Genomic DNA, 24,288 nt, shown 5'->3' with positions numbered 1-24,288 from the left:
ACCCAGTGAGCTATCTTCCTCTGATGATGTTCACTTGAAAAACACATAGAAATCTGGAAGGATTCATCCAGTTTAGCAGAGAGATGGATTATATGCTCCATCATTAGGACTTTTCGGCCATCTTGGATTCCCTCTGTTAAAAAAGAAGGATACCTCCTTGTGGCTGTACACAAAGTTGCAGCTTGGAAGTTTCAAAGTTTCATGAGGTGAGAGAAGGGAATTCAAGATGGCAGCCAGTGACCTAGAACTGTGTGGGCGAGAAAATTTAAGACTGCATATTGCGTTCTTGTTATTGATCTCTTACTTCAAAAACATTCTTTTCTAAGGCCAGAGCCCACCTCCTCCACCCAGGTCTGCCTTCAACGTCTTAGTAACTATAGCCAACCAGAAATACCACCCACATTTTTCACTGTGATGGGCCTACGTGGAGGGCAGGATACAGGGGTGGGGTGGGGTGGGGTGGGGTGGGGTGGGGTGGGGTTGGGGGGCGGGGGGGTTTCTGAGCAGGGACACCATAGTATAGTTCTGTCACTGTATGGCTGGCCTGGATGGCACGCCAGGCATTGAGACACTGTCCCCCAGTCATAATGTCATGCTACATTGACATAGCTCTGTATCAGACACCAAGCCCCTAAATGTTGCTGAGGCAGATAATATGCAAAATGCATGGCTGAGAAACCCAAGCAAGAGGGCAGGCAGGAGAGAGAGGATTGATCTGTTCGAAGACTGTTCTAGAACAAGCCTCCCAATGATAAAGGATTCTAAAAACGATGGGAAATCAGGTGAAGGGAGCAGGATGGAGATGTGGACGCGGGAAGGAAGTGGAGGGTACATATCTCTTCAAGAGAAATGGAGAAAGCTCTAGGGCTGGCAAATAAATTCAGTTAAGGAAAGGGAAGGTTCTGGAGAAGAAAGCTCATAGGGTAGGGAAGCATCACTTCTATGGGAGATAGAAGTTGTAAGATGGGAGGGATTACTGCTCTATAAAACATTCCTTGTATTTCTCCAAATTCCTGTGTTCTTTCTTCTCTTCTAAGCATCGGATCCTTGGGTAGCTCATAAGAACTAGGACACCCTTTCCCAGGCAGCTACAAATAGTGAGGCCTGGAGAATCCTGTCCAAGTGGGACTGCATTGTAGTGCTTTTAAACCTGATTTTTCCCAATTATCTGACCACCAAAAAGCTTTCAATCTCTCTGGTTATCTTGCCAACACTGAAGAACCCCCTCTCAAATCTCCATCTGTTTTTCAGGCTTCAAAAGCTCTAGCAAGAGTAATACTCGGTGTGGCCGCAGAGACCACCGCAGGTCCTATTGTGGTGCTCCCTGCAGCCACCAGAGAAATAGTTCATAAGCCAGGAGATTCCCCTCCCTTCTACTCTCAAATACCCATTGGAAACCAGAGAGAAAGATTCTAGAAGGTTCCAGTCATCAGCCCCGGCTCCCATGAGCTTATCTAATCTGTTCACCTAATCTCTCTGGCAGTTTGAGGCTCCCAGAAGTGTGGAGGAGAATCCCTAGAACCACAGTAGAATTCTCTGAGAACCACAGTAAACACTCAACATTGAGTTTGAAACGCCAGAACCCGCACGAAATTCTAACCAACTTCTAAGAACACCAGACTCCATGTTTCCACGGTGAGGGGTTTCAGAGCGAGAACCACAAAAACCAGGCGTAAGAACCTATCAAACCAACCACCAGCCAGAAACAAAACAAGACAAAAAACAGGCCAAACCAAAACTTTATGCTATGAAAACAAGAAATAAAATAAGGAGATTTATAGGCCGGCTGATTGTCAGCAAACACAATATATTTACTGTATTAGCATTTGCTCACAGTGCAAATGGTACAACATTACACCATTTCAATATTTCAGTTTTTAAAAATGCTGTTTTCATTAACTATATTATATTGGCATAACAATGTGACGAAGGAGCAAATGAAATGTTGGTGAAGAATTTCACCTTTTCACGATAACAAGCATATTTTTTTAACCTTAGTATAAGGTACTATAAATCCAAGAAATAAAAACATCCACAAAATATATTACATCTGGTTTGTCTTTTTCTAAGTACTCAACTTTATACAAAAGTCTTTCAAAAAATATCATTCCCCATAGGTTTTCCTGTTTAAAACCTGATTTTTTTCTCTCAGTTCACATAAGTTAGAGTGCATTTTCTTTTGCTGTTTTTTTCTTAAAACATGCAGACATATAAAAAATCTGGATAGCACAACCTTTTGGCAACAAAGCTATTTTTCTCTTAGTTTAGCTTAAATGTCTGAGAACAGTTTTATTAAAACAAAGGAAAACTCAGAGTTATCATGCAGTGACATGCATATACCAGAAGGAGCAAGGAAAAAATATTAAAGGATATCTGATTCCTCCTTCCAGCTTTGAAGTGACCAAAATTTTTGTTTTTAATAATCATCACATTATAAAAAGTATTCAGCAAAATACTGTCTCTGCAAAGAAAGATTTTACCCTTCAGCTGAAAAAATATGGGCCCTCCCGGCAAACTTCATCCACTTCTCTCTCCTTCTACAAAAAGTCCAAGTACCTGGAAGTCCACAATCGCCTGCTCTTTGATTTTTTTCCCCCCTTTCACTAGACTCCTTTAGTATTATCTATCCGCCACCAAAAAAACCGGTGCTTTTTTCTTTAAAAAAAAAAAAAAGTGGGAAATGCATAAAGTGACTTTAAAAACAGACATTCTGTAAACTCCAGACCTTTGTTCCTTCTCTCTGGGCAGCTTACTGACCACAGGAGAAATAACGCTAACAGGGAACAGTACATTCAGGCAAGACTACACTGGAAGCTGTGTCAGAGAGTAACCTTCCCTACTACTCCACTTCCAAAGAGTCACCCCTGTGTGGAGGAGGCTGGGGAGGAGGGGGTGCCTGAGAAGAGGTGAGGTAGGGTGGGGAGAAGGTGAGACTGGGCTATGGAAAAGATATGCCTCATTCATCAACATGGATTAATGCAAACATCCCCATAGCTTTGAGGAAAATTTGGACAGAGATGTGTGTATATGTGTGTATATGGATGCATACATACATACTCACACACACATACACACATATGTAGATATAATCTCATCAGTTAAATTTTTCATAAAAAATAAATCATTTAAAGCTGTAAATGCCTACAAATTCTCTTTATTCCGGTGCACTGCACTGGATAGCCAAGTACCTTAGAGATTTAATTTTACTAGGAATACATATTGTGTGCATGTTATATATAAATGTATATATATGTATATCTATATATATGTGTGTGTGTAGACACACATATATACATACATACACACACACACACACCCCATACTCATAAATTTGAATTCTACCTGTTGTGTTGGTGATGACAAAGAGAGAGAGAGAAAAAAGGCTGCATTCCCATTAATGGTGGGAAGAGAAATGGGTATGTGGGTGAGAGAACAAAAAGATGGCAAAATGGGGTGGTTGGTTGAGGCCTGCCTTTTTGGAAAAAGATTTGGAAAGAGATGGGAAAAGGCTTAGAGGGGAGAAGGGAGAGGAGGGGGAAAAAGGGCAAACTCAGGAACAGAGATTTTAAAATCTCTGGGGCCGAGGAAACACATTTTTTTAAAAGGCAGGTTCAGTGATGGCTGCTTCTTCTCCCCTAAGATCAAACTGCCCTGAGGCCTTGAGAGGGAAGCGCTCGGAAAAGGAGGGATTCTGAGGGGCCAAACCCTAAGCGGCGGTAGCAGCACCGCGGCGGCGGCACCCGAGGCATTTCTGTAAGAAACATTATTTCGGAGCAGGTGGAAGACCGTCTCGTCCCGCCACGTGCAGGCCCCCAGCGGCCTGGGGACCCGAGGTGGGGAAGAGTTTGGGGTGGACATAGCCCAGTTCAGCTCAAGAGTCTCGCACACACACGTGCGCGCGCGCGCACACACACACACACAGAAACACACACGCACACACAGAAACACACACGCACACATACACTCACGCGAGCACGCACACTCGCGCGCATCCCCGCACGCAGGCGCGCGTGCGTGCGGCGGGCAGCAAGCTCTGCGCTTTGGTGCGCTCCTTACCCCCTCCCCCTCTCGGGTCTTCGATGGGGAACCGAGGGAGACGTGGGGGGAACCATGAAGTGCTTGGGTCCAGCGAGGCTTGGGCGGGCCCAGCCTTCAGTCCCCCGCAGGTCCTTGGCCCGGCCCGGCGGCCCCTGGATCAAGACGATCCCAACTGAACAAAGCGGGCTAGACGCCACCATTCCGCCCCCACGCCTTGGCTAATGGGGGGCAGCAAGGGGAAGGCGCCTCCTGCCCTGGCCCCCGACCGTTGGCCGGTGTGAAAGGGTGGAAACGGGGGACAGCGAAGGGAAACAAGGGGCCTTACGTCCATGGAGAGGCCAGGGCGCGGCCCCTGCGCCTCCGTGGCTAGCTTTCCGGCTGCATTCAGGCCAGCAGCCGGGAGACACTGGAGGGGAAAAGTGTGATCTGGGGGCCCGAGCCTCAGGCGCAGGTGGTGACCACAGGGGCCAGGGACACCGGGGCCGCCGAGGACGCAGAAGGCGCACCCCCCTTCTCCGCCTTCTTCTCCTTTTGCTTGAGGTGGATCTTGGCGTGGCGCTTGCGCTCGTCGCTGCGCGCAAACTTGCGCCCGCAGAACTCGCAGGCAAAGGGCTTCTCGCCCGTATGCGTGCGGATGTGAGTGGTAAGGTGGTCGCTGCGGCTGAAGCTCCGCATGCAGATCCGGCACTGGAAGGGCTTGTGGCCCGTGTGGATGCGCAGATGCCGGGTCAGCTCGTCCGAGCGGCTGAAACGGCGGTCGCAGCCCTCCGCCGGGCACGCGTGGGGCCGCTCGTGGAGCGGGGTCTTGCTGGGTCGGTTGGGGTACTTGCGGGGCCGGATGGGCTTGAGCGTGAGCGGCGGCTGGGGCAGGCTGCCAAAGCCCGGGTGGATCTGCTTGTCTTTGAATGCCTTGATGGTCTCCAGGGGGGTAATAGGGGGCGGGTTGACCCGGATGGGGTCCATGCCCTGGAAGGGCTTGTGCTCCGGAATGGAGCCCATGTCGTTGGGGTGGTGGTATAGGTTGTAGTCAGGAATCATGGGGAAGAGATTGCTGTCCAAGGCCGGTTTGGCCGATTGGTAATCCTGGGGGGAATAGGCGAGCCCGGGGTTGCCCTGGGGGTCGTGGAAAGACACAGGCTCCGAGTAGAGATCACTGCAGTTAGAATAGGGGGGCAGCGCCGGATACATGGCCTCCACTTCCCCCTGCGGCGGCTGCACCATGCTGGCCGTGGAGGTTTGCGTGCTGAGTGCCCCAGAGGCCGGGGGCACCCCCAAGATGCCGGCGCTCATGAGGCTAATGATGTTGTCCTGGCACCAGTTGGAAGGAGAGTCGAAGGCGAACTTTCCCAAGTAGGTCACGGTCTTGTTGCCAGGGGCTGGCTGGAAGGAGCCCGAATAAGAGAGTTCCGGGTTGGGTTTCTCGTTGGTCAGACCGATGTCCATCACATTCTCTGCGGAGAGCGGGGGAGAGAGGGGAGGGGTGAGTGAAGCCGAGTCGGCTCCCAGGCCGGGGCGCCCAGGTCCTTGCCCAGGTGTGGAGGTGCGGCCGGGTGGAGTGCGCAGCGCATGGGGTAGGCTGCGCCAGGCGCAAAGCGGGCGGTGCCGCGCTCCCGGGCGCAACCTGGATACTGAAAAATACTACTGATCGGGGTGTGGAGTGGCTGCTGAACACACACCGCACACGCCGTACACACACACTCCCGTACCACACACACACACACACACACACACACACACAGGCGCGAGCGCGAGAAGCATTGTTGTTATTCCCGAGGTGGGGCGGGCAGGTAGCTGCAGCTACAGGTAGTTTCAGACCCGGAGCGCGCTGGGCTCTCGCTCCAGCGCACACAACTCGGCCTCTTCCCCTAGCGCTGTCCGCGCCGGACCCCGCGCCTCTCCTGCCCCGACGAAGCCCCCGGTGCGCACTGCGCCCGGGGAGCTGACCCGGAGCGCTCCGACGCTTTGTCCGCGGCGCGTAGAGGGGTGCTGTCCGCAAAGGGAGCTCTCCCGCCGCCTCCCCAGCCCCAGCTTCCTCCGGGCCTGAAGGAGCTTTCGGCTTTTGCTGGAGGGGGAAAGCCCAGCCTCAGCTTAGCGAGAGTGGAGGGCGGCGGAAAACCGGCCGGTGTCTCCACGGCGGGAGTGGCCGCTCTTCCCAAGCTCCTCGGTCCGGGGATCGTCCCCCGTGGCAGCCCCCGCGCGGGTGGGCCCCCACCTTCTCCCCTCCCCGCCGTCCCCACACCCCCACGGCTTTGCTGAACGCCCTGGAAAGGCAGCGTCGCAGTACCTCTCCCACCGCGGGGACTCCACGCCGCACATGGCTCCATCCCGGGTGGGAGGCTGAGGGAGTAAGGGGGGAGAGCGCGGGTGAAAAGGGACGTTGGGCTCCTCCCGGGAAAGGGGGCGACAGCATTACGCCTTGCGCACAGCCCGGCGATCGCGCCCCCTAAGTGGAGAACCCCAGAGCCGCTTGCACCTACCTCCCTTCGGTCGGCGGCTGCCCCCACCCGGGAGAACCGAAGCCTCTACCGTGGCGTCGCCAACCGAGCCTTCCCGATCGGGGAGGGCGGGAGGAGTGGGTGGGAAAAGCAACTCGCCCCCCGGAAAATTCCCAGCGCGCCCCCATCTCTCCATCCATCCATCCATCCATCCATCCATCTATCCATCCATCCATCCATCCATCCATCCATCCATCCATCCATCCATCCATCCATCCATCCATCGCTAGCTCGTTCCCTCCTCCTCTTCCTCTCTCCCTTTCCTTCCTCGCCGCCTCCCCGCCGCCCTTACCTGTAGCCATCTGATTGTAATGGGCTACCGAGTCGCTGCTGCCAGAAAAGAGGTTGAGCGCGCTGGGGATCTCCTCGGGGTACAGATTGTCAGGCAGTTGGTTTAGCAAACTGCTCATGGTCACCGGCAGCTTCTCGGCGAGTTTGCCGGTCATAGCACTCCCGAGCTGCCGCCGCCGCCGCCGCCGCCACCGCCGCCGCTCGCTCCTAACGCAGCTTCCAGGCAAGCGGCATCGGAGAGGCGATCCGTGGTGCAGGGGAAAAGCATGCGAGAGGGAAAGTTCGGGAGGAGGGGGGAGGGAAGAGGGGAAGGGGTGGGCCTGGGGAGGGGATCTTCTCTTTTTGGGGGGTGGGTGGGAGAGAGGGCAAAGGAGGGTAATCCTCTTGGGTGCCTCAGCTGGTGCCGTAAGAGGCTGGGTCGTGGCGGGGGGGGGCGTGTGTGGGGTGGGTGGGTGGGTGGGTGCTGGGCTGGGGGGGGGGATCTCGGCCCAAGGGGGTCGCACGCGGCCTCAGTATTGATATCACAAACAGACGCGCGCCCGCGGCCCCCCCGCCCCCCGATCCGCCACCGCCACCGCCGCCACCGTCGCCACTGCCGCCGCCGCCGCCGCCTCTGCCGCTGCTGCTGCCGCTGCTACCACCACCACCAGCCCCGCAGCTTCCTAGCAAGCTCACTGCTGCCCAAAAGCTCCCAGCCAGGGAACTCCACCAGCCTATTTATCTGAGCCCCGGGAAAGCTCCGTGACGTAGCTGCCCATATATGGACAGACAAAGCCCAGCCGAAGGGGCGCGACGTCACAATGGAAGCTCCTCACAATGGAACATTAGAAAGCAGGAAGCGGGCCGCAGCCAACGTGCGGCGCCCGCACCGCTCGCGGATCTTAAAAAAAGAGAGAGAGAAAGAGAGAAATAGAAGAGAAGAAGGAAAGAAAATTCGAGAGGAGAGAGGAAAGAGGGGTGTAACTGAACGCGCGGCGTAAAGGACGCAGCGCGGGGGTGAAAGAGCAATAATCGCCTGTGTGTTTATTTGATGTCTGCACTAGGAGAGCGCGCTTGTAGGACAGGGGGCCGTGGGGTGGGGTCTTTCGCAAGTGGCCTCCAACAGCCCCCTAGCAGGAAGAAAGAGAATTGAAAACACTCGGCGGGGTCCCTTTGCAGCCTGGGAACTTCTGGGGAACCCGGAAGGTGTGCGCTCCGACCCTGCCCCGGCCGCTCTTCTCGCGTCCAGGATCCTGCCTGGGACTGGGACAAAGTCCCTCTGAGGAGGATTCCAGCGGGTCAGGGATCTCTGGTCCAGTATCCCGGGAACTTTTGTGCCGCCCTCCCTCCGATGCGCCGCCCACAGCCCTGCTGCTCCCTGGGCCCCTAACCCTGTGCTGACACCCGGCTGAGCCCAGTGGCTGGGAGAGTCTTAGCTGCATAGCGGCTGCGGGGGAGGCGAGAACTCCTCACCTTGGGGGTCGAGGATGTGCAGTTTTGGTGGTGAAGGAGAAGGAATGAAGTTGAGGGGATAGGGAACACGTGCACCAAACCCTCCATAAATTCCCTAATGGTTCCAAAGCACCCCTTTGGCCACGGGATGGCAGGAGGGCCCAGCAGGCCCAGGCGCAGTCGCTGTCTATTGCTGCCTGCGAAGGGCCCGCCACTGCGGGGCTGCCGAACCACAGTCTCTGAGCCACCACGGCGACCTCCCCTGCTCTCTACCCTCCCCCTCGCCTTCCACAGGGCTGTCCCCATTGCTGACTGCCGGCGCCCTGCAGTCAAGGGCTGCCTGTTTGCCGACCCCGAGAGCTGTCACCTCCCAGAGAGACAGCAGATCCCGGGGGCGGCTATGTTCCCCGAGGCCTGTTTTCGGAGCGTGCGCGGCCGGGCCGCGGGAGAAGGGGAGGAGAGGAGGGGGGCGTGGGGGAGCGACCCCGGATCACACCGGCTTAGCGTGGGAGGAGTCCCTCCTCGTTGGCCGTGTGGGCGCGGTGGATCCCGCGTTCCTCGCTGGGGAGTCGGGGTTGGGGGAACGTGCATTTCTCAGGGGGAGTGGGAGTATTGACAAGGAGGAGGAGAGGATCCCCGGGCCTCACTCCGTGGGAGGGCCACGCGGGCCGGGGACGTGTGGGAGGAACTCCCGAGCTGCACATCGTCGTGGGGGTGGATGACAACCTCTCTCTCCTCCCCTCCACTTCACTCGGTGGAGAACTAGGGGTGGGAGGGCCCGGCCTCCCCCGGATCTCCTCTGGTTCTTAGGAAAGGAGGGATTCCCGCCGCCGCGGGCCCCCTCTCCCCCGCCCCTGCTGCCGCTCCCGCCAGGCTACCCACACCTATACCGGGGAGGCTCTGCGCCCCTGGGCTCTCCTCCGCCCGCGCGGCGCGGGGAGGGAGCGCTCTGCAGCGGTCCCCGGCTCCGGCCGGAATCAGGGCATGCAGCGCCTCCCGCCCCCGGCTCCCTCCCAAGGGGGGGCGATTGGCCGGCCCGGGGGCGTGGGCGGCAGTGTGAGCCAGGCTGGGCGCGGGAGGGGCCTTGGCGGCTGCAGGGAGGGTCGCGGGGCGGCGGGCCAAGCCGGGAAGAGCCATACAAGGAGCGGATCCGGTGACGCGCCGGCCGCGCCCCTTCTCCTTCTCTATTTGGCTGCTGATTCCGGTCCCCGGATTTGCATATTTTGGCATCCAGTGGAAAAGGAAAGAAGAACGGAACCCGCAGCCTTTAAAGGAACCGCACAGGCTGTAGCGTCACCTAGGGAGGCGGTCTGGGGGGCGTGAAAAATTAGCCAGCGGCTCCGGCCTCTGGCCATGGAGCTTGGCAGCTGGGGGGAGGCGGGGAGAGGCGGGGAGCTGCGGCCACCAGAGAGCTTCGGCCGCTCCAGTCCCAGTCCTGGCCCCTCCGCGGCGCTTCCTGCTGCGCGTGCACTCGGAGGGTCTCTGCGGGTTCCGGCCCAGGACCAAGAGACGCCGCGAGGTCCGCGGCCTTTAGGCGAGCCGCAGACCCCAGCAGTGACTGCAGTGCCCATGTTTCCCCGCGCGAGGCACAGCTCAGCCTGCGGGGGTGGCGGGGAGGAAGTGAGAGCCCTCCCGGCCGCCCAGCTCAACTCTGGAGGACCCTACCGTGATGCACCCCCCTCCCACCTGTTGAGACCTCTCCCTGGAGAGGAGGAGATTGAGGAGCTGCAAGTCCCAGTCCTGTTTGATAGAGGCCTGCATTAGGAAAGGCAGAGGCAGTGGGAGCATTTCGGATCCTCGAAAGCTTCCAGGGCCCCAAAGACCATGCAGGAGTGTAGCCATTCCAGAGATGACCTGCAAACACTTTTAGGGGAGCTGGACCTGTTGCATCCAAGCAGAACAAGTAGCAGGGTTTTGCAGGCCTGCTCCAAGCCTTTATGCCTGTTGGTGAGAATGGATAGGAGTCTTTTTGGGCAAGATGTCTGCCCCCTCCTTCCTACCTGTCCATGACGTAGAACGGGAGGCTTCAATTCAAATAAGTATTCATTCAAACTTCAGTGTGATGTTGGGCAAATTTCTGAATCTCTTTCTTGGCCTCAGTTTTCTTGTCTGTAAATTGGGATAATAATAGTACCTATCCTTTAGGAAGAATTAAATTTGATAATCCTCATGGAGTACTTTTGCCAGACCCCTAGCAAGCACTCAGTAAATGGCAATTATTATTGGTAATCTATATTTTCCCCAACCCTACCATGTGACTGAAAAGCCCTTTCCCCTTGTGTGTCTTAGGAGTGAGTATAGTTGATATAGGGAGCTAAAAGGGCCAGGTATGACACTCCATCCCATATCAGTGTGATCATATAGAGGAAGTCCTATTTGTGTGCCAGGTACCTGCTGGGCACTATGTCATCGTAGAGATGGTTAAGGAATGGTCCCCGCTGTGCAAGAACAGAGGGCCCTCAATAGCTGGTGGTGACAAAAAGTAGGATACCAAGAAGTCACTCAGCTGCTCTTTAACACTCTGGAGCATCCTTCTAGACTTTTTATGGAAGGTGGCTATGGCTCCAAGGTGGGGTGGGGGACTCAGGTGCCCTTCCTCCCCTCCTCTGCCCTGGAAGGAGCCATGCTGGGGAAGGCCTGCCTCTACAAGCATAGGTCCTCACTGCCTGGCTGCTGGTCGGGTTGCAGCCCGCACAGGTGTCCCCTGTCAACCTGGATGATGGTGGCAGATGGAGGCCAGGGTTCCGTGGCGGGAGGGGACAACCCTGGGTATGGAGTAGGGGTGGGGGGTTTGGAGTGGCCCCTTGTAGACTAACAGCATTCTCCCTTCTGCTGGCCAAGTCTTGAATTCAGCATAGAAAAAAGCTTTTTTCCTTCCCTCCCTCTTTCTTTCCTCTTTCCCTCCTGAACAGGGGCTGAGGGTGAGGTCTCACTTTTATTGGCGGGCTCGGGTGAGATTACCTGAACTGCAGGCCCTGGACTTGTTGGGGAGTGAGTAGGCACTGGTTCAGGGCGTCCTTACCCTGGAGATGGTGAAGGGCAGGCCCCGCCCCTCTGCAGCAGAGCCAAGGCTGCCCAGCCCCCGCTGCTTACCTCTGGGGGCAATGGGTGTGTTTGTCTTGGTGAAAGGGTAGAGGAAGGAGGGGACATGCCCTACAAACCCACCACAGAAAAAGACCAGGTTGGTGCTCTGTCTTGCTCCTTAGTCACCTCTGCCCTCTGAACTTGAGCTCCATTTTGCTAAAGATATCCAGTCCTTCTCTGCTGTCTTACAAGAAAGAAGCCCCCAATTAATTCAAACTGGGCTGCTGGCGACTTAATGCATTACCCATCTCAGCGGGTATTTGCCTTTTTAACAGAAAACGCTTAGAAGAGGGTCATATATAACCTAAAGGAAGTAAGCCTACCATTAAGCACGGTGCCTGGAAAATGGTAGGAACTCATATATGCTGAGGTCTAATGGTGGGATGTCAGGTCCAGTGACAAGGAGTAGGAGTTTTGGGGTGCAGAGAGCGTCTGGGGTTCCTCAAGTCACACCAAGCACCCATGTAGAGGGCCCACCCTGGTGGGATTGCTCCAGAATGACAGCTCCCTCAAGGGCTATCAGTTGCTTTCTATTTTGGGTGTCCCACAGGAGACAGGTCGTTGGTGGAATCTCTCTGGCCAGCCCTCCCTGGCTTTCTAGAGGTCATTGCCATTCCTTCAGTAATGACAGCCAGCTCTGAGGTGAGGTGAGTTTGGCCTAGAAGCTCGCGGAAGGAACTTGACAGCCATGATGACTTTGGGGGTGGTGGTCCCAGTTAAGAGCATTGCGTGGGGGCTGCTGGAGGCTTTGGGCTTGCCGACCTTCTGTACCCATAAAAGAGTGGGGCCTGTGGAGATACATCATCTTCTTCATTTTTTACAACAATCCTGCGATGAAGCTTTTAGGGCTGCCCCCCAATAGTTTTTTTTTTTTTTTTAAATGAAAGATCTAAGGTATTGGAAAGAGTCTGAGTAGTTAGTTGGAGGACCCTTGGCCAGGAAGTGGCTGAGCTGAGATTTGAACTCAGGGCCTTGTGACTCCAAAGCTGCTGCTCTTAATTCCAGCCTTTGTCCCCATTCTGGCTGTTAGGGAAAAGAAAGGAGATGGCAGGTGTGGGTAAGAGGAAGGAGAGGTGTAAAACCTGTGGAGAAGGCAATGGATCTGCTTCCCAGCACCCCTGGGACCCAGCATGCAGGTAGGGGAGGAGCCCCTGCCCAGGGGAGGGTAGGGGGTACAGCTCACAGGGAGGTCAGGGAGGAGCAGCATTTCTGCCAGGGCTCCCGGTAGGTGGAATAGCATCTGTGCCACTCTGAGCAAAGGTCCCACTGCCCTAGGTTGTCACAGAGGTCACAGGCTCCTCGCCAAGCCAATCACACACTTCCATTTGAAACATCTGCTTGTGCCTACATTCAAATGAACTCATTATAATCATGTTGAATCCGGGTGTTTTGGATTACTCTTCAAGCAATTTCGGGGAGAACCTGGTGACCAAAGGGAGAAAGTCTTGTTACAAAGTAACGTTTGCTGGTCGGTGAGGTGGAGACCCCTCCTCACACACAAGTCCAAGGCAGTGAGTAACTGCCATGGGGGTCCAGAGGTTGAGAGTTCAGGGCTGGGCTGGGCTGGGGCAGGGAGAGAAGGCAGGTCTTAGATAGAAGGCAAGACTTGGAAAAAGTGTGCTGTACAGGTAAATGGGAAGAACAGGACCTGGCCTGGGAATCAGGACTTCTGGGTTCCACCATTAATTATCTGTGTAACTTTGGGCCACCCTCTGGTTCCTGGGCTTCTGGTGGGGCTGGGCTGGATAACCTACCACTAAATTCCTCCCAGCTCCTTTGATCCATGAGTTTTGGATTCTATTGCAGAAAGGGTTGGGAGGAGACATGTTAGTGTTCCCAGTCAAGTTTGGGCTTCTGGGACCCTTGAGGAGGAGGAGGGATGGGTCAGGGCATGAGGACTTGTAATGGGAACTTTGCTGTCTTAGTTCAGCCGTGCCCGGAGGGTAAGTGGAGTCATGTGCTCGGGGGGCCTGTCATTGCCCCTGGGGCCCACTGTGGGACAGCCCCCTTCTCAGCTGGGAGGGATGGTGTCTCTGCAGAGAAGACTCTTGGGGGACAAGGCTTTTTGGAAAGAGGAACTTTGTCATCTGAAATGAACCAGAAAAGGTGTGAGTGTGGGGGGCCGTTGGGGAGGCAGTCAGGGGGAGCAAAGAGGGAGTGAGAGAGAGAAAAGGAGGGAGAGAGAGGTGAGAGCAGAGAGGAGAGCGGATTTCCCCCCGCTGCTCCCCACACAGCCAGTCTCCTGCTGGCTACAGGCTTCACCCATGGGACAGGTCAAGGATCCAAGAGGCTGGCAGGTTCCTCTCCTCCCTGCCCTGGATGGAAAACCTTTGGGGAGTCAGAGAGAGCTGTGGTCTCTAGATCCTTGTGTCTCTTAGCTCCCAGTCTCAGGACCCTCCTCAGCCTATAACAAGTGGGCCCTTTGCCTCATCCACCAAGGTGAGGAGTTGGGGGCCGACCTTTGGCTTCTTCTTTGCTGTTCTATGCAGTCAAAAAACCTGGGATGTGGGGAAAAGCAGTTAATGACTCTTTTGGGCCCAGAATTCGAGGTCCTCAGTCGTGTTAACATCCTCTTTCACCAGATGGCCTAGGCAGAGCTTCCTGACTTTTGTTATGCCATAGCTCTGCTAGAAAATGAGGCTCTTTACAACCACTGGAGTAAAGAACTAACAAACACTGCCCTTGGCCCATCCCATCACTCTGAGGACTGAACAATACTGGCCAGCTGGAACCCAATGGAAGTCTGCCCATCAGCCTGATTGATGGCATGAGCTTTTCTGTCAGGGCTCAGGGCAGATGGGCAAAGGAGAAGGGACATGATAGATTTCTCTCTCTCCCCCCTTCTTTCTCTTTTTGCAGAATTATTTGGGCCATTCAGAATTATTTGGCCCCAGATCGCCAAGAAAGTTACTGGATGACAAGAGATGGTATCCGAGCTCCCTGGGGACAGGGACTGAGTCTTATTCCTCTGTCTCCCCAGCACTCCCCCTGCCTGTCCCCAGCAGGTGCTCCATAAGAGGCTGTTGACCCAAGTGTCCACATGGGTAATTCTGAAACATGGTCGGTTTGAGGAGCGCAGGATAGACTGCGACCTTCCCACTTTGTCCTTGCACTTCTACCACCCAGCACCCACTATACAGGATGGGGGGGCCCCTTGTCCACCAAAATTCATTCCTCACTGGGGCAGAGGGGGAGGCTCCTGGGTCTAGGACTTAGCTCTCTCGTTTCAATGAGACAAACATCCAGGGCGCACTTCCCGTGCAGGGAATCAGACTTGAGGCCAGGATCCTGCGGTCTGTCAGGGAGCAGGTGATTTAAAGGGAAGTGAGGAATGAGACTGAGGTAGAAGCCATCACACACAAGACATGATCAGTTCTGAAAGGAAGTGCAGGCAGGAAGTTCAGAGGGGGAAGGACTTGCAAGAGGACATATTCAGGGACAGGGGAAAGCCTGATTGGGAGGGGTGGTGTTGATCAGGGCCTTGAGGATGGGCTAAGACCCATAAGTGAGGAGGGGAGGTATGAGGAGGGGAGGGAAGGGGGAGACAAGGGCAGGGGGTATTCAGTGTAAGGAGCTGTGCTTCCCGCCCTCATTTTCATGTTAACTTATTTATTTATTTATTTTCATCTCTGAAACTACCTAGAGCCCATTAGAACTGTCCTTCCAGGACTTCTCTGGCCTGATTATGGTTTGCTTGTGGATGAGTGAGGAATCCTAGAGGGAGAGAAGGGAGATAGCACTGAGGCTGGATCTGCGAGATGCCAGCAGACATTTGGGCGTCTACTAGAATGTAGGCTCCAGGAAGGCAAAGGCCTGGGTCTGGACCCGCCCTGCTGTATCCCCAGCTAGAACCTGGCTTATGGAGGGGATGGCGGGTGCTCCATCAGTATTTGTGGCAGAATGACTGTGCCAGACGCTCCACCAGGTCCGGTTCGGGATGCAGGAGCAGGAAAGGGGGCTAACTCCAGGTGTGAACTCCAGGAGAAAGCAGGACTCGGGGAGTCCAAGGCAACATGGACCCCAAATTGGGGGTGGGGTAGGATTCATCAGACATAAACTTAAGTGGTAATAGCCCCGTTAATTGAGTGGTAATGATCCTTGGCATTATTCATCTTCAAAGCCAGGAACAAGCTGTAATTAATACTCCTGCCACCCGGGGGCAGGGTGGAGGTGGTGTGGAGAATCTTGAGCTGTTGCTGCTCAGTCGGGGAAACTGAGGCACTGGCGGAGGAAGAGCCGTTAGGAGAGTGGATGCAAAGGCCAGCAGAGCCCGGCGTCTGCAGGGGTGCCGTGAGCACTCCAGAGCGCAGCCCCCTCCCAAAGCCAGGCAGCTGGGGAGCCGAGGTCGTGACTGGGGAGGGGGCGCCGGAGACCCGCACCGCAGCAGAGAAAGAAGTCTCAGACGCGGGCCTGGCGAGCGTGGCAGTGGGCGATCGGCTTTTCCCGTGGCTTGGCCGACGGAGAGCCGGCCGGGGCCTCGGCTCCCCGTGCTCCGGGGGCGGCGCTGGAGGGGCGCGCGGAGCAGGGGAGGGGACTCGCTAGTCCTTCGTGTCCAGTGGCCAGGCCGCGCGCGGCACACTCAGCCTGAGTCACCGTCGCCTCCGAAATGCCTCTCGGTTTCCTCATCGCCCGGAGGGAGTTTTTCATTAAGGCGATTACCCTGCCGTCATTAAGAGTCCGTAAATATCACCCAGGGACCGAGGGCGCGCGGCCGCCTCTAACAGCAGCCCGGCTCCGCAGGCCCCGCCGCCGGTGGCGCCGCTCCGCCTCCCCAGACACCAGTTCGAACCACCTGCGTGGCCCCAACACCATCCTGCATCTAGCATGACTTTTTCTCTGGACCACGATGTCCCTGAGGGCATTCTTCCTTCAGTTCAGTCACCACCCTACCAGAAAAGGCTTTCCTCTGATACCCCTGGTCCAGGTGATGCACCAAACACCACTCCTAGTTTGCCGTGGTCCTACCTACCTTTTTACATTTATCTGTGTAATCCTTTGATGGATGCCTGCCTCCCATCCTCCTGCCCCAAGTTCTAGAAGGGCAGGAGCCACTTCTGATTTTGCATCGTATTCCCACGATACGGCCCCCTCTCAACCCACCCCATCCCCACCTAGCGCTAGTGTCTGGGGTATCGCAGGACTCAGCGTTTTTGAATGAACAAGTCCTCATGAGGCAAGAGAACTGTTTGCTGACTGCCCCTGCACCTGATTGTCTTCAACATTTGACAGTTATCACTTGTGCACCTACTGTGTGTCTGGCACTGGAAATACAGCTGTGATGAAAAGAGTCTGTGGGGAGACTCAAGGCCTAATGAGGGTTCGGGGTGAGGATGGGCAATAAGAAGATACCTACGAGGTGGTGGTAAGTGGTATGAGAAAAAAGAAATGAGGATAAGGGGAGAGAGAGTGATGGCGAGTGCACGTTGAGATCCTGTTGTATGTGGTCATTCTTCCCCAATCCTTGCATTTGGAGGCCACTGACTAAAGTACTGAATCAGAAGATGTGGGTCTGTACTGTTAGTCCAGCTAATTTATTGGATGCTCTTTGAAAATTTTTATGTAAATAAGATCTTTGTCAAAAAAATTACATCACAGTTCACTGAGGAAAGTCAGGTCTCTGAATGCCAAGTCACCTGTGACTTGGCCCCTTGCCCCTGGACCAGCCCCTCTTCCCTAGCTGGGCTTTCTTGCCTGCTGCCAGGTGGCCTGAGAGAAAACTCTGACAGTGCCTGAGGGCTCTTCAGAGGCCTCTGGGGAAGAGGTGTCAGTGGGCCAAGGGTGACTAGGGCTGCGGCTACCCCAGCCCCGAATCTCAGAGCTGCTCTGCCTCTCGCACAGACCCTCTCTTGGATGGGCAGGAGAGCTTTCTATACCCCAAATGAAAGAAAAAGTTGCTGCAGTGGAAACTCGAGCTAACCTTCCCTCTTGCCCCACTTCCCTCCCGCGGTCACACTTCCGGCAGCCGCCACAGGGTATTTTGGGTTCGAAAACAAAGCGTCAGATCTATTTGAGCAACTTTTTTTTCCATCGGAGTAGAAGCCCAGGGGCCTGTGGCCACCCTGGGCTCGGCCACTTCCCCAGGGAACTGACGCGTTTCCCCTTCTCCACCGAAGACCAATTTAGCAAGTCAGACTGGCCACATTTTTAGCTTCTCCTTTCCCTGGCCTGGCAGCAGGCGAGGGCCCAGAGGTAGGGCTGCTGGGAGGAGGGTGTGTCTGAGTGCCTTCCTTGTGGACCTCAGGGGAAGGCCTGCTTCCCCTCCTCTGCCAGAACCTCTTCCTCACCCCTCTCCAACACTCCCCAAACTGCATGTGCTGCACACGCGCGCACGCACACACACACACACACACAACCTCCACTGCCACTGCCACAAATCCACTTGCTGCATCAGGAGTCTGCAAAGTGAGAGTTGTGGGGTTAGGGCTGGTCTGGTCCTCAGTTTAATCGAAAGGATGGTGTGCCCGTGTCACTGGCGGGCCGGTGTGCTGTGGGTTGTGAATGAAGTGGGCGTGCATCCATGGAGACTGTGTGTGCATGCAAATCCGACGTTTGCCACTGCCTGGGCTGGACAACGTACACCCATGCAGCTTGCATGGATGTCTAGAAAGAGCCTGGCAGAGGTGAAACCCTGCAGTGTCTAGCGGGTGCGTACGCCATGTGATTTTGCGTGGGCTGGTGTATTTACAGTATGTGTGCAGGATGCGTATAGTAGAGGTGTGTGTAAGCGTGCGTGCGCACGTTTGTATACGTGTGGACCGGCAGGGTCTGGTTCTTGGGGTATGGGGGAAGGAAGCCAGGCGAGCTCTGGACAGGGGTGACCAGCGTTCTCATGGGCGAATGCAGCTTCCTCCCCGGGGAGGTGGGGGTGAGTAGAGACCTTCTCGGTTTCTTTTGTAGTCCTTTCAATTCTTAACACTCAGCCGAGCCTCCATCAAGACTGGGGAAGAGCTGACTGGGCGCTGGCTTCACAGCCACAGCAAGGAGAGAAAGAATCTGTTGCCTTGTGGTGACTTGAGTATACACGTCCAGCTGTGTCTATGTGCGTGTGAGTGAATGAGTGCACAAGTGTGTGAGTATGTGAGTGTGAGCGTGGGATGTCTGAGTTTGTGCGACTGTGTGTGAGTGTGGGTGTGGGTGGAGGTGTTTGAACTCCTTTCGGGCACTACCTAGGCTCGCCCTTCTGCCCAGGCCCTAAAGGAAGCCCCCTGAGCCCCCTGTCTGCTTATTTCACGAGACTGGAAATGAAAGTTGCACTCAGGGCCCTGCTACACCTGCCTTTCTGACAGGCTCAGCCTCTTTCGTTTGAGCCCTCTGCTTCCTGCACAGCTGACTTATGCTAGTGGGGCGGACTCCAGCTCCTGAGGAATAAAGAGGGCACTTCTGTGTCCTGCCCTCATTCAGGGTGGGTCAGGAGGCTCTCGAGTCATATTTCTACCCTCTGTGCCTGAGTGCCCATGTGCCCCTCCGTCCTCCCTCTACTAGGGTCCCTGAATGGTTTCCCCAGGTCTGCATCTGGGGAGGGTAAGTTCTCTCACTGGCTGCTGAATCTGGGAACAGGTTCTCCTGAAATCCCAGGGTCTCCAGCTCCCCACATTTGCGAACTCCTCCCTAACCTCCTGGTAGGGTCTTCTGGCTCCTGTAGCCAAATGCATTTGGCTCTTTTTCATTCTTAGTCCCAGGAATGCTCGTTTTACCCTGTTCTGGTGGCTTCCACTCACACCCACCCCCCACGCCCCCAGCCAAAGGGACAGTGGTAGTGGCTTTCTCTACCATGCCCCCAAATAACCATATAGAATTGTAGAACATTCAGCTGGAGGGGGTCTCTGAGAACACCCATCCCAAACTATTTTATAGATGAGAAAGCTGAGGCCCAGAGACGGCAGCTGACATGCCCAGGGTCACACAGCAGTGAATGGTAGCCCTGGTGCTAAAATCAGGTCTTGACTCCTGGTCAGTGGTTCTTTCAGCTACATCAGACCAGCCGGCCATGTCCTTCTTTCCTATTTCCTTCTCTTTCTGACTGTTTCTCTTCCTTGCCTTTTCGACTGAAATATTTCCTTTTTTCTCTCTGAAATGCCCTCTCTGTGTTAAGCGGGATGGCTTGCATTTGGTGGTACCAAGGTGGTACTCAGAGCCAAGACCTCAGTCCTGGCATGGTTTTCATCAGTCCTCTCCAAAGGTTTTTCTCCTTCCTGGTCCCTCATCCCCCAAGGACTGCCAGGGACCCTGTCCCCTCCTCTCCCCAAGCCAGTCTCTTCAGCTCCTATTTCTCCTTCCAAGTACCCAGGAGGCAGATGAGAACCCTCAAGGAATTTTCTTCTTTCTCTAACCTTAGTTTCCTGGTCTCTAAAAGGGAGCGAGGGTCTCTGCAGGGGAACTATGGGGATTTGTGTATGTGTGTGCATGCAGGTGTGTGTGTGTGTGTGTGTGTGTGTGTGTATGTGCACCTCGTGTGTCTCCCAGCAGCTCCTGGGGGTAATGGGAAAGTTAATTAGTGCCAGGATGAAAGGTGCTATGGGGTAATTGCAGGTAATATCAGGACAGCCGGGAGGGTGGGGCTAAAGGCCCTCAGACCTCCTGGGGCTGGTGGGCGGCCCCTAGCCCCACTCCTGAAAACAGATCAGATACCTGGAGAGGAGGGGGGAAGGGGGCATTCTGAGTGAAGGGTCTTTGTCTTTACCGGGAAGTGCTTGTCAGTTGCTAAGGAACTGGGTTGTCTTTCCTGATCCAAGCCTCCCAGTTTTTTGCTGAGCTTGGGAGGGGCATGCTGGGCTGGGGCTAGAGGCTCCCTTGGCAGGTGGCCCTTTCCCTGGGGCTGCTGACACTCGGATGGGTCTCTTGGGAAGGACTCTTGTCTGGGGAGGGTGAGTGCTCCCATTACCCTTGGCCTCACTGCTTGCTCCAGCCGAGCTGGGGAGCAGAGCAGGTGAGGTGCAGGCAGGGAAGGAGAGGAAAACACACATGTACTGAGCAGCCTGCATACCAGGCACTGTGCCGGGTGCCTTCCGTGCCATCTCATTTAACCATTGCAACAGATCTTTAAGGAAGGCAGTTATTTACATTCCCCCTCCCCCATTATGCTGTTTTGTTTTTGCAGTTGAAACACAGGTCCAAAACAGTTGAGTAAGTTGCCTGAGGTCAAAGAGCTATCAAGTGGTAGAGACTCTGTGATCTTAGGTGTGCTAAGTAGGAAAAGTTGTGCTTTTTAAATTTTACCATCTCTTGGGACTTCCCTGGTGGCGCAGTGGTTAAGAATCTGCTTGCTAATGCAGGGGACACGGGTTTGATCCCTGTTCTGGGAGGATCCCACATGCCTTGGAGCAACTAAGCCCCTGTGCCACAACTACTGAAGCCTGCACGCCTAGAGCCCGTGCTCTGCAACGAAGAGTAGCCCCCTGCTCACCGCAAGTAGAGGAAGCCCGCACACAGCAATGAAGACCCAATGCAGCCAAAAATAAATAAATTAATTAAATAAATTAAAAAAAAATTTACCACCTCGTGCATCTAGCCAGCTTTCTTCTTATCCCATGGGTGCTTAGCCCTAACACTTGAACCCACCATCACCATCATCACCATCACCATCACCACCACCATCATCATCACCCCCCACCATCATCATCATCATCTTCATCATCACCACCACCATCATCACCATCATCACCATTACCATCACCACCACAACCATCATCATCACCATCACTACCACCATCATCACCGCCACCATCATCACCACCACCACCATCATCATCACCATCACTACCACCACCACCACCACCACCATCATCACCACCACCATCATCATCATCTTCATCATCACCACCACCACCACCACCACCATCATCACCACCACCACCATCATCATCACCATCACCACCACCATCACCATCACCACCACCACCACCACCATCATCATCTTCATTATTATCACCACCACCATCATCATCATCATCTTCCTCATCATCACCAGCACCATCATCATCACCAGGAAGTCTTCCTATATATCCTTTTCCATCTCTTTTTTTTTTTTTTTTTTTAATTTTATAGCTACTTTATTTATTTATTTATTTTATTTTTGGCTGTGTTGGGTCTTCGGTTCGTGCGAGGGCTTTCTCCAGTTGCGGCAAGCGGGGGCCACTCTTCATCGCGGTGCGGGGACCGCTCTTCATCGCGGTGCGCGGGCCTTTCACTATCGCGGCCCCTCCCGTTGCGGGGCACAGGCTCCAGACGCGCAAGCTCAGTAGCTGTGGCTCACGGGCCCAGCCGCTCCGCGGCATGTGGGATCCTCCCAGACCAGGGCTCGAACCCGTGTCCCCTGCATTAGCAGGCAGATTCTCAACCACTGCGCCACCAGGGAAGCCCTCCATCTCTTTTTTAGCAGCTATTACACAGGCAAGGTTCTGGGAGGGAGAGAGGTGATTCAAAGGATTGAGGGTGGTAAACTGTTGGGGTATTTGCCTTGAGCAGGTTGAGTTGGGTGGTAATGGCCTTGAGCTGGGCCAGGCCATTGCTGTGAGTGTTCAGGAGCTGGCCTTCCCCACAAATCGTACTTGGTCTAGAATAGCTGAAGCTGGGGTCAGGGAAGACATGTGGGGGAGACTCCCTTTAAGTTCTTTTGGAACCTCCAGCCTTCCTTCTTGGCCTACCTGGCTTCTGAATAAATAGAAGGCCTGCCCTTTATTTTATGTAACCCAGAGAGTAAAATTAGAGTACCCTTTACCTGTGAGTACTGAGAGTGGGAAGGCTTGAGTTAACACCAGATTCTACCTTTACTAGTTACAGAACAGGGATTAGGTTCTTATCTTATCTTAAGATTAACTTATCGGAATGTCAGTTTCCTCATCTATAAGATGAGAATCATGACACCTACATTATTTGATGGTTGTGACAATCGGATGAGAGAATATGTATGAAGGTCCCGGTAGGCTGTAAAGCTGGGCAGGAAGGCACTAACTGAGATGCCACATGTCAGGCATTTGGCACGGTGCCTGGTGTGCAGATAGCACTCAACAAATGGTATGTGATAATGATGATGATGATGATAATTCTATCAATTCTCTTCATCCCTGTAAAGGGGTCACTGACACTCCCTTTCTTAGCTGCTTTGTTAGCAGTCTCGAAGCTATCTACATGCTCATTTTGTTTCTTCCTGGAGGAGGCAGTGAAAGAAAAGGGGCAAGAGACCCAAAGCCTTCTGCAGGCAGACAGCTGACTCAAGGGGGCTTCCCCAAGGTCTCCTGGCCTCCAGGCTTCCCCTCCTGGCCACTGGGAGCTCCTTCTCTGTGGCTTCCAGGGATGTCTGACAGGGCTGGCTTCAGTCTAGAGCCTGGGCTAGTTTTGTTCTTTTTTCAAGTTTGGAGGCCAGGAGGGTGGGGGTCTGTCTGGCAGTTGAACTAAAAGCCCAAAACACCAGGGGAAAAGAAAGGAGGTGGGGGGGAAGGGAAGGAAAGCAAGCCGATAATTTCCTCGAAGGATAAACATCCGATTTTTTTTCCTCACCCAAAATAAACACGCTAGCCACAAGGAATTAAAAGCAGAAGAGAGGAGGATGTGTCTCGATTTGGGGCAGCTCTAGGAAGCTGACCTGCTATTTATGCTGGCCTTGGGCACCGACCGGAGCTGCCAATTACATTCCGGGCCCGGTGGGGTGGGTGCTGCGGGGAGAAGGGCCCAGAGAGAGGGAGGTTCACACACACTCAGAGAGTCCCTTCCAGGGCTGCCTTCCATGACACTGCAAAGGGACACTTCCTTTTGCTTCTTCTTGTAGCTCTGCCGACAAGCCTGCCTGGTGGCATAGAAGGGAGTAGGGAGTTCCTGCTGCCTGGGCTGGCGTCAAAGGCCCCTCTATAGCACAAGAGCTTGCTGTCCATCACCTGGACAGGGAGCTGAATCTATCGGTGTGGGGCAGTAGGGGGGCGGGTGCATCATCCAATCCCCTCCCATCACAAACTCTGTCTCCCACCTCCTGGTGTTCTTCAGATGCCCATCACTAAAATCTTCCCACTAGTCAAGAGTGTGCTGGGCTGGGCTGAGGGGTTGGCCTGGGCCCCTTGCCTTCCAGCTAATGCGGGGCACGCCTCTAGGAAGGTAATAACCCTGGGCCCAGGGGCAGCCTGCCCCTTTCATCTGGAGATCTCAGGCACTTTGCATGCATGAGTCACCCATCTTGCTGTATTCTAGCCAAGGAGGTGGGGAGTAATTAACTCTCGGAGGGAAACTGAGCAGAGGGGCTTGTTGAGGGGATGGGGGGGTGGCGCTGAGGGGACTGGAGTTGAGGGTAGGGGAGTTTAGCCTATGAATGAGACCGTAGCAGAGAGGTGCCTCCAAGGGGGTTTCGGGTGGGAAAGCCAAGAGACCTTCAGAGAACGTCCAGGGGCAGTCAAGATGCTGAAAATCCTTTCCTTGCAGACACCAAGGTGTTTCTTCACAGCTTTCCAAAAGCATAAATCAGATGATGCCCCGTCTCCCCTCCAGTCTACTTATCATTCCACGATTCCCCATCGCTTTCAGGGTACAGTCCAAAACGTGAGCATGGCTGCAAGGCCTGGCTTGTTCTGGTCTTTGTTCATCTGTCCAGGTGGCCATAATTTTGGCCTTTCATTGCCCCCATCAGCCACGGGAGCTTGGAGGTGTCGTTTCTCCTCTTTGTCTCCTGTCCCCACTCATCATTAACCCCTACCCCACTTCTCAGCCTTGAAGTTAAACATCACTTCCTCAGGAAGAAGAAGGCTTTTTGTTTTTGTTTTTTAAGTCAGCAGGCAGCTTTCTTTTGTTTATTTTTATTTTTTATTTATTTATTTTTGGCTGCCTTGGGTCTTCGTTGCTGCGTGTGGGCTTTCTCTAGTTGTGGCAAGCGGGGGCCACTCCTTGTTGCGGTGCGCGGGCTTCTCATTGCTGTGGCTTTTCTTGTTGTGGAGCATTGGCTCTAGGCGCAGGGGTTTCAGTAGTTGTG

General features: G+C 54.5%; 1 protein-coding gene across 1 annotated transcript; it reads right to left on the bottom strand.

Annotated features, from left to right (window-relative positions):
- Nucleotides 1–1,788: 1,788 nt before the first annotated feature.
- Nucleotides 1,789–7,162, bottom strand: EGR3 (early growth response 3). The gene is made up of 2 exons (XM_007167858.2): nt 6,826–7,162; nt 1,789–5,489 (listed from the first exon to the last, which is right to left on the bottom strand). Exons 1-2 carry the CDS (start codon nt 6,977–6,979, stop codon nt 4,480–4,482), a joined length of 1,164 nt encoding a protein of 387 aa, XP_007167920.1. The 5' UTR covers nt 6,980–7,162; the 3' UTR covers nt 1,789–4,479.
- Between the last annotated feature and the right edge of the window lie 17,126 nt (nt 7,163–24,288).

This window comes from Balaenoptera acutorostrata, chromosome 6 (assembly GCF_949987535.1).
Source record: "Balaenoptera acutorostrata chromosome 6, mBalAcu1.1, whole genome shotgun sequence".
Taxonomy (NCBI): Eukaryota; Metazoa; Chordata; class Mammalia; order Artiodactyla; family Balaenopteridae; genus Balaenoptera; species Balaenoptera acutorostrata.
This window is presented reverse-complemented; position numbering and strand designations above follow the sequence as displayed.

What these genes read in the sequence shown, in the direction of transcription:
- EGR3 (XM_007167858.2), bottom strand. Translation starts at nt 6,979, where the DNA reads ATGACCGGCAAACTCGCCGAGAAGCTGCCGGTGACCATGAGCAGTTTG. An exon ending in TTACAATCAGATGGCTACAG is followed by an intron (nt 5,490 to 6,825) that starts GTAAGGGCGGCG and finishes CGCTCTCCGCAG; the next exon opens with AGAATGTGATGGACATCGGT.